This window comes from Gadus chalcogrammus, chromosome 8 (genome assembly GCF_026213295.1).
Source record: "Gadus chalcogrammus isolate NIFS_2021 chromosome 8, NIFS_Gcha_1.0, whole genome shotgun sequence".
NCBI classification, from domain to species: Eukaryota; Metazoa; Chordata; class Actinopteri; order Gadiformes; family Gadidae; genus Gadus; species Gadus chalcogrammus.
Window position 1 is genome coordinate 2,800,065 of NC_079419.1, and position 10,288 is coordinate 2,810,352.

General features: G+C 42.5%; 1 protein-coding gene across 2 annotated transcripts; it reads right to left on the minus strand.

The window, feature by feature from the left end:
* Positions 1–871: 871 nt before the first annotated feature.
* On the minus strand, positions 872–5,159 carry LOC130387107 (acyl-coenzyme A thioesterase 1-like). 2 transcript variants are annotated; one of them, XM_056596088.1, is made up of 4 exons: positions 5,010–5,159; positions 3,285–3,837; positions 2,724–2,926; positions 872–2,331 (listed from the first exon to the last, which is right to left on the minus strand). In XM_056596088.1, exons 2-4 carry the CDS (start codon positions 3,742–3,744, stop codon positions 1,723–1,725), a joined length of 1,272 nt encoding a protein of 423 aa, XP_056452063.1. In that variant the 5' UTR covers positions 3,745–3,837; positions 5,010–5,159; the 3' UTR covers positions 872–1,722. The 2 variants fall into 2 exon arrangements, with proteins under 2 accessions (XP_056452063.1, XP_056452062.1); XM_056596087.1 differs by having other exon boundaries at positions 4,874–5,159.
* Positions 5,160–10,288: the final 5,129 nt, after the last annotated feature.

The following is a 10,288-nucleotide window of genomic DNA, read 5'->3' on the forward strand; positions in this document are numbered from 1 at the left end:
CCCTATAGTATCTGTGGTATAAAGGCTGGGACGAATTTCAAATATGTAAATGTTGAAAGTATGGACCGTCGCAATTCCCATTGAAACGAATGGCGCGGTGACTTGTCTTCACATCGAGAGCTCGTAGGTTGTGAAAAATGCATTAAACTGTAATCAGACAACACTGTTATATGCTATAGACCCTAGAGTATTGGTGGCATAAAGGCTGGGACGAATTTCAAATGACAAATATGTACACTTTATGATGAAAGTATAGACCGTCACGATTCCCATTGAAACGAATGGCACTTCCGTCAAGTTGGGAAGAAATTGGCAGATTCAGAGTTTGCGGTTCAATAGATAATCAGTGAAACATTGTTGCGACACAAATGACACCTCTAGCAAACGAGCCGTCTTTAGAGAACGGTGATTTGCATTGGCTTCTTTGAGCTTAGGGACCGTCTGCAAAGTGCAAAACTGAAAACGACCACAATGGTCAAATTTCAATAGCGTCGCCATTATTGACTCTAGAGCCCCAAAACGTATTCCATATAGGCATGGCCTCTATATGGTCTTACTACAACATTTAGTTTTGAGAAATCTTTGAGGATTTTTTATTTAGCAGCAATTTCAATAGCGTCACCATTGTTTAATCTAGAGCTCCAAAACATGTTCCATGTAGGCATTACCTCTATATGTTCTTACTACAACCTGACTTTTGAGAAATATATCTCTTCTTATTTTTGAGGATTTTTTATTTAGCAACAATTTCAATAGCGTCACCATTGTTGACTCTAGAGCTCCAAAACTTGATCCATATAGGCACGGCCTCTATATGATCCTACTACAACCTTTACTTTTGAAAAATATATCTCCTCTTATTTTTAAGGAATTTTTGATTGGCAACAATTTCAATAGCGTCGCCATTGTTGACTCTAGAGCTCCAAAACTTGTTCCATATATTCCATATAATCTCTTTACAATTTACAGAAGTAACTAGTAATAAGTAACAAATTACTTTTTTTGAGTAACTACCCCGAGTTTATAGATTCCCAAAGATACTATGTTACACAGGCGCTGTATTCTGCAGACCACTCTAGAACTTGTTTGTCGTTGTTGTGTCTGGTTGTGAGTGTGCGTGAATGCTATGCGTAGGCTTAATAGCAATTGCGTCAAAAAAAATCTGATTGGCCAATACAGATTGAAGTAAATTATTTTAAGTTCAACTTAAATTGTCAAGATATACATTGCTTCCAATAAAGTGAGTATTGGCACAACTGGTTGTCATTTTCATTTTGAGGCAGCAGGGAGTGTTGTCAGCAGCTGCTGAATGTAACTAATAAAGTAATTTATCTAATTTATTTACGTTTAAAGGAAGACAAAAATCAATCAAGTAATCAGTAAAGTAACTAATTAAACTCTTAAAGGAGTAATCGGTAATCAGATTACTTTTTCAAGGTAATTTGGGCAACACTGTAAATCAAGAAAACACAACTAAGGCTCATGCTGTAGATTAGAAGATCAGAGGAAAAACATTACAAATCCCACCCTTTTGCCTCTAGTACAAATACATGAACACATAATCAAGATGGGAACATGCCTCAGTAGTATACCTTTCTTTTTGTGTGATATGGCAATTCATCAAACAAGAATCATAGTTTCATTTCAACACAAGGAGGCACAAATCATTACAGTCATTGATCTTTTACTCTGGACCTTAAGGTTATAGGAGGCTGCAGCCTCCTATAACCTAGCTTTGGCTGCCCCAGCCTCTGGGACCAGGTGCGTTCTGAAGAACTCTTGGATCTTGTTCCACAGGTGCATCTCAGCCTTGGCGTGGGCCTTGGGTTCCCCGCCCCAGGCGACCGGCGCCCCCACCACCCCGTGGAAGCTGGACGGGCAGTACGGCCCGAACGGCGGCTCCAGGTAGTGCCCTGCTACCGGGTACAACACCTTCTCAAAGTTGTCCTTCCCCTGACGTCTCAGCCTCTCCGTCATCTGGTCGGCAAAAAGACAACTGTCCCAGTTGAGGTCGTCCTCGGCGGCCACGAAGAGGAAGCGCCCTGTGGCTCGTTCGATGGGGATCAGCGATCCCTCGTTCTCCGGAGCCAGGGGATCGTGAAGGCTGTGCTTTACGTTCAAAGCCCCAGACTTCGTGACTGTGACCTTGCTGACGTCGTACATCAGGGGAGAGCAGATTTGACTTCCTCTGTAGAACAGGGGTATGGCAACGTTGGAGCAGCAGCAGTTAATCGACACGGTGGCTTTAACGTTTGGGAGGTGCGTGGCGATGGAAAGTGCCAGATCTCCGCTCTTGGATATTGATATTAAGCCAACGCCCGAATCCATGGCCTGTGAGAAATAACCACTGTTTGTGTAACATGCAATATCCCAGTATATGAGCCACTTTTATAAATACATAGTTCATAATCTCAAATTTTAATTGTATTGGTCACTTAAGCCTCCAGTCGAATTTCTCCCTTAGAGCTGCTTCTTGGCAGTGTTGGACCAGGTTAAGAAAAGCATGATATAAGATCCAAGCCCGAAAAATAACGTTCAAAGGTCAAAACATACTAGACCTGAGAGCAAAACAAACCACATTGGGACCAATGCCTGTACCCGACTAGGAATAATTACTTAATACTGTTTCATCAGAAACGTCATTGTGTCACTCAGTACTCCTAATTTTTCAACAATTAGCATTGTATTTCCACTTAATAAAAAGGTAACCTCAGGTTTCTCACCTTTGGATGCTTCCTTAACAACTGTATTGCCTCCTCAAAGTAGTCCAAGTGAAGCTTTGTGACCTTCTTGGACTGGTCGTCGTGGCCGTACAGCGCCAGAGTCAGAACCATGAGGCCACAGTTGGCCAGGAGAGAGGCTCGTCTCTCAGACAGCCCATCGCCGTAAATGTAAAGGTCCAAGACAGCAGGGAACGGGCCTTCTCCTGAATAATAGGACAAATAGTGAATTTCAGCCTTCTGAACTAATCTTTAATTTTATGACCAACCAAATTAGAACTTTTGTCGGATGTCAAACCGAAAATTACAATAAATGTCAAGGATGGTTGGATATCATGAAGTAATAATGTAACTGTTAGATCCAAACTTACAATAAACATCCATTATGGTTGGATATATGACAAATATGTCAAATCCTGTCAAAAACGTCCAAAGATTATTACCTTTTCTTTTACCCAGCTCTTATCATTATGTTCCTGAAAAAGTCAAAGAATTTGTTTTGGACCTTTTTGGTAATTAAATAAATAATTAATTAAAAGAAAGCAAAAGCTCTCAGCCAATCACCAGGGGGGACAAAGAGAACTCCACTGATGTTCCCTTCTTTGATTGGTTGCCGTTCGACCCCATCCGCCAGCAGACGCCTCTCATTGGTCGCCTCGGCCAACAGGGGGCCGGCCCCCGCCTCTCCATCGTGCACGGAGAACCTGACCACGTGGGGCCTCCGGGAGTCGGTCTTGTGGAACTTGGTGTGGAGGGCGTCGGCCCTCAGGGACCACAGCAGACCCATGGGCTCCACCCCCGTGTAGCTCCCGCCCAGCGACGGCTCACTGCCGAGGTCCACGGCCCCGCCCGCGTCGGCCCTGTAGACGGCGGAGGCGTGGAACGGCACCCCCTTGTCGTCGGTGGCCCTGGCCTTCACGGTGACCACCTGGGACGAGCGCAGGCCGTCCACCAGCACCCGGACGGGCTGGGTGTACAGGCACTTGGCGCTGGGCAGCAGCCTCAGGCGCACCAGGGAGGACATCCTTCCACCAGTTGTCTCTCCGGGATGTGCTGGAAGGTGATGGGTCTAGAAGGATCGTCCTCCACGCAGACGTGTGGCGTTTCTGCAGTATAACTACAGTGGTAAATAAATAAATAAATCAGTTATATACAGTATATCTCATCACAAAGGTTTGTGTTTTTATATTTTATTAGGGAAAAAAATATGTAGACGATGGAGGTCAGCAATACTCGCCGCCGCGCAATGACGTCGGTTAGGAAAAATAGAGTCTAATTCATCTTAAACAGTGCTGTCTTTTCCTATGTTCGAAAGGAGCCACCTTTTAATCTCGCCTGGACCCGATAACGTTTTCCACAAAGGTTAAGGAAAGGGGGCATAAAGGTTAGGAGATTAGACTTTCGGAATTGGGCCCATGTCTATTGGAAGTCTGTGATGCAGCCTACTAAACAAACAACTGCAATGTCAAAATTGGAGTACCGGTTTAACAATACTGGTTATAAAACCCACCGCATACACATAATGCTTTTAGATCCACTGTAAACAGTAATGTATACATTGATCTTGGTGCCTTTGCCGTTTTGAAATAGCCTAAAGGACAAGATGAGCTGAGCTCCTCCAAGAATCTGTATCTAAAGTTGAAAAAGTCCACACGTCTTTGACATTTGATCAGAGACATTAAATCTATCAAGGGTACCGTGCGATAATAATGTGAGTAGGAAACGTAATGGCGAGGACTGGATGAGGATAAAGGCAGCTCAGCTCATTCTTAAAATCACCAAAATCCTTAAATACTGACAGATAGCCCTAAGCATTTATTAGTGGACACAAAACGAAATACAGTTAGTTAAACCATTTGTCGTAAACCCAAAAGGATAATCTTCTACTTCAGCATATTGTTTAAAATACAACATTTGAAGATAACTACGCTTATTCCATTTATTTCCATTATAGGAAATTATTTAACAAATAATATACAATTATACCTATTAGATCATAAATAATATAATATCTTGTCACTGTTAACAGGACTAATCCAGTAGGCTACTCTGACAGCAGCGAGAATATCGATTTGTACACCTCAGGGATTTACCAACTACGCAGTTTTGTATCTTCGTATTGTTCACGCCTCATTCTATGTGGTCATCCTTACCCACACAAACGGGGTGCCTCAATCACCCAATCACCGACCACAGGAAAAAATCTATTGTTCCCGTTTTCATCCTTAAAGTGGTGTGTAAATTAGTTCAAACACGTTTCTCGCACGGTGTCGACCCTACTTGACCTACTATATTTATATCCGGATGACTTTCTGAACTAGCGTTGGATTTAGTGATTCGTTTCCATGATTCAGTTCCCTTCGGTCAGTTCGCCAAGAAGAGTCGTTCGCGAATCGTTCGTTCGCTCGTACAGTTAGTTTCCGGTAGCGGTGACTCGAATCATGGAAGGCAATTCTCACTCAGCTCGTCCCTCGTTCTCATTCTCAAACGTCAACATTACAACGTAAACCAAACGCAGCGGGATGGGGGTGTAGTTGATTATTTGATGTTTAACGTATCAGCAAGATAATATACTTTATTTAGCAATGATGGTGGGGGTCCCGGTTGTTTAGGCTCTCATAAGCAGAACCCTGTGCAGCCCATGACCCTAACCCTAACCCATCTACCTGCCAAAATTAACACTGCCTTCAAAACGAGAGCTGGTTAATTGTGAAAAATGTATTAAACTGTAATCAGAAAACGCGGTTATGGGGGTCACTAACACTAACAGGCGGACCGCGGTCCGGGTCCGGACCCAGACGCCGTCCTTTACGGATCCGGACCTATAGTCAATAAATTATTCAAGTATTTTTAATTTTAACGGGGCACTTCTATTTTGACCGGCGCAGCGTTTCTAGACATTACGGTACTGGTTTAGCGAATCAGGAAATCCATTGACCAATTGCATTCGAGTTAAGCCATCCCACGTGATGCTACTCAGCCAATCGAATCTGTGCATTTCCGGCACAGGCTGCCTGGCTCATGGACAGTGAGACAGTGAGCGATCATGCGAGAGATGACAGAGAGAAGTGCGAGAATTACAGAGAAAGAAGTCAGATAAGAGTGAGTAATACAGCGGGAGAAGGGTGAGAACGACAGCGGGAGTAGAGTGAGAAAGACGGCGGGAGAAGAGTGAGAAAGACAGCGGGAGAAGAGTGAGTAATACAGAGGGAGAACAGTGAGATAGACAGCGGGAGAATAGTGAGAAATACAGAGAGACAGACAGAGTGAGCCGGAGACAGAAAAATAACTACACATGGGCCATGGCGCTCTCTAAGAAGAGAAAAGTGGACAGCGAAAACAGCTTTCAACCCAGAATGGACAGACTCATTCATGTTCATTCTTCCCACTGGAAACACAAAACCAGGTTGTCTCATATGCTCAAGAGACAGTGGCACTCAAAAAAAGTGCCAACGTGAAACGCCACTATGAGACAAAGCACAACGGTTTTCAACAAACATACCCACTCAAGTCTGAGCTGCAGTGACAGAAAATAAGCAGTCTCAGAGCCCAACAATCCAACCGGATCCTGACCCATTCATTCACTGCCCAACAACGTGCTAATGAATGTTCCCTCAGAGTCACTTGGATTTTGGGTCGACACAAAAAGCCATTTACTGATGGAGGGGTTGTTAAGCAGTGCATGAGTGCAGTAGCTGAAACCTTACTTGAGGGGAAACAGAAAGAAGAGCTTTGTGACAAAATAAAGCAAAAACCCATGTCAGCATCATCAGCCACAAAGAAAAGTGAAATGTTAACCCAGGATGTGCCAGCCCAGCTGGATGAAGCCATTCATAAGGTGTGTAGGCTAGGCTTAGCTGTAGATGAGTCTACTGATGTGTCTGACAATGCTCAGCTGTTAATTTATGGAAGGTTCTTCAACCAAGAAAATAAAGAGTTCTGTGAAGATGTGTTAGGTGTAACTCTCCTTAAGACCAGTACAAAAGGAGAGGACATCTACCTGGCCATTAGGTAAACACCAACAGACCCATACTAGGCATTATGTTACGGAAATATCATAACAGTGGAGTACTGGCCTAGTTGTGTCACTAGATGGCGCCACATACTCGATACAAAATGTGTAACGAGTGTGTAGAAACATGCGGCCTATCTTTATCCCACTCACAAAATATATAAGTTATAGCATGGAACCAATATATGGCCAATATAATAAGCTTATCTATCTTATGAATGTTGTCATGAAACCAAATGGGAAATTTGATGAATATCCATTTGGATTATGACATTGTTTATGATTCACTGTCCTTTTTCTGCCCATCTGTGATCTGTCCACTATTTAATGCTTAGCTCCTATTCAACCAGCATGAAATGATTTTAAGAGCAACTTGAATAGAAGGAGTATCTGAGCTGCCTTTATTCTCATCCGGTCCTTGAAATTACATTTCCTGCGCACATTATAATACCATACCTTGATCGATTTAACATTTCTGATCAAACGTCAAATACGTGCCCACTTTTGGACTTTGTTAACTTTGTATATCAATTCTTAGGAGCTCAGCTCGGTTAATCTTGTCTATTTTTTAAGCAATGGTACCAAGATAAATGTTTATCAATGTCGGGTACAGTGAATCTAAAAATGTTTGTGTGCTGTGGGTTAAATAGTTTATTCCCCGCATAAGAGGAAGCTTTCATTCAGAAAACATGTTTGTTTTTTTGTTTAAAACAATGCAAGCATTCATACAAATCAATGTGTTTCAAACTTTTAAAATGCAAGCATCATTTTATAGTTACTGTTCCATATACATCTTCAATAATTTATGTTAAAAAATATGATGGATCCCCATGACTAACTCCACCAATGTTCATGAACTGAAAGTGCCACCCATGACCCATGAAAGCCGACACCATTCTGAAATATACACTCATATGAAATAAAGTAGCTTATGTGTCCAAGCTGTACTTCTGCTAGATTATATTTGTTCTACATTAGTGTAATCATTTCTCTAAAGTGCCGTAGCTATAATATTATACTGCATTGGCATGCCTGTGCCTGCATGTGAAGTTTGTGAATAACTGCCTTCCTGTAGGTCTTTCTTTAGTGCTTCCTGTGTTGACGACATGATTTTAGCTGCATTAGTTCTGACAATAATCCCAGACATCGGACCCTCCCCTGATCCTGAGCCCCCTGCCGGTAGCTCTGCTCCCGGCGGATCTTGTCCGGGTCGGTCCCCTCTGGTACGGACCCCCCCTGCCGCTCTGGTAGCCCGGCTGGGGGGGAGGCAGAGCTAGGGGGTCTCCAGGGGGGGCCGGGGCCACCCTACACTGAATCCCGGCCACCCCCTTGTATATTTGCATTTTATTTTTATGTGTTTATTTTTTGCAGAGACTTTATACATTTATGTCTGGCTCTTATGTCCACATCTGGCGAACAGATACCCTTCAATGTTGCGGAAGTCAAGAAGATCATTGAACCATTCAAAGAGGTATCCCATGAGCTGTTCAGGTTATGCAAATGGACCATTGCCATACTTGTGAGTACAGCTACCTGTGAGAGAAGCATTCCCACACTCAAACTGGTCAAGATCTACCTTACATCGACCATGGATGATTTTCGACTCAGCAATCTAGGAGTTTGAAGTGTGAGTCAAGACCAGCAAAAGCCCTGGATTTTGGTGATTTTGTGAATCGCTTTGCTATAAACCACAATAATTGCAGAATACCGCTGTTGTAAGATGACTATGTCAAATTAATGTATTTTGTATATGCTAGAGGCAGGGATTCAAAAGTTGAAAACAAGAAGAAGGCCCTGGTGACAAAGGTCATCATCACGGAGGAAAGACCTTTCCAACGCAGGATAAGCACGGAACAGTCCAATTAAAAAAGAAGGAAATCTAGATAGGATAATTCTTTGTAAAACGTTGGAAGATTATTTGCTTGAGCATTACCCATGGCACTTTGTTTAGTCAATGGTTATGCTACTTCTACATTTGGATAGTCCAACTTCAAAAGGCAACACTGCGATATCTTCCATTTGACAACGTCCAAGCATGGAACTTGTCGTCACAGTGACTCCTCTGAGGCATTTGGACATCAGGAAAAGTGACAAAACAACATCGATTTCTATGTTTAAGATCCTATAATACATACTTTAAGGTTTTAAACAAAACAGAAAAAATACTTTGGGGAAACTGAAACACAGAAGTAGTTAATCACATATCCCTGTTTGGAGGTTTTGAGAGCGTGCTTCCATTCGGTTTGGGGAGGTAGTAGTATTGTGTGTGTGTGTGTGTGTGTGTGTGTGTGTGTGTGTGTGTGTGTGTGTGTGTGTGTGTGTGTGTGTGTGTGTGTGTGTGTGCGCGCGCGTGTGTGTGTGTGTGTGTTTTAACAGGCTGGGTTCATCTTTGCCTAAACTCTGGTGGGGGCCAGGATGAGAACTAGGAATAGAGAGCAATAAAAAGTATCTGGCTTTTACGGTGCTACCAGGACGTCTGCTAGCCTGGTCCTACCAGACCATCGTGCTTCATTTCATTTGTACAGAAGGTCTGGAACTGCCCAATTGACAAACGTTCACTCACTTGGAGGCGGGTGTCTGTTGAAGTTTTAAAATGATTGGATCTTCCCAGTGCCGCTCTGGATCTGCCATAACCAATCGCATAGCGTTTGGTCATGACGTATGTCATGCGACAGGACCGGCTCCTTCACCACTAACGGAGCCAGCTGGAAAGTCAGCCATAGTTGTTGCCAAAGAAACCAATCCGGTTTTCTATGTAGTGATAGTGATGAGACACAAAGAATATATATACATATATTCTTTATACATAATAAAGAATAATTTAATCGCTTACAACTGCTGGCCCCGGCCCCCACGTTGTTCAGATCCCCAACAGATGCTCATTGCTTATTCCTTGGAGACCCAGTATCAGACAGACCTACCACATAACCATTTTGGTTTTAAACATTTTTTTCTACACACATAAACTACTAGTAATGACAATAGTGGGATAGCAATGTTAAACATGATAATAATAGAGTGATAGAGTAAATGCTATGAAATAATAACAGACATGGTGGTGGGTCCGGTTGGTACAAAATATTTCGAAAATAAAGAATGTGGATTACATTACAATGTAAAAACGATGATTGTCCTTTGTATTATAATTAAGATACTGTTTTTTTTTTAAGTAAAAAATACTTACACATTCTTCAACCAATGATACCCCCCCCCCCATACCTTTTACATGAAAGGGGAAGTGGTAATGTAGGGTGCATAAGAACAGAACTAAGAAAAAAGTTCTAACGTTGTTGCTGTTTGATGAGAAAAAAAGCAGAAACACTGACAGGCCTTTACAAAAAATGAGGAAGTCATTTTATTTATTTTTTCACACTAGGGCCACGGCTCCGTGCCTGAGGTCATTTGCATACTAAAGTCTAGAACGTTTGGCTAGTGCAGGGGTCAGAAACCTTTTCAACATGCAGTGCCAGTTTGACATTTTCTCGTTAATGAGTGTGCCTTAAGCAACAATATATTAAAAATTAAGCTGAAATATGACACAGCGACCAAAAACATT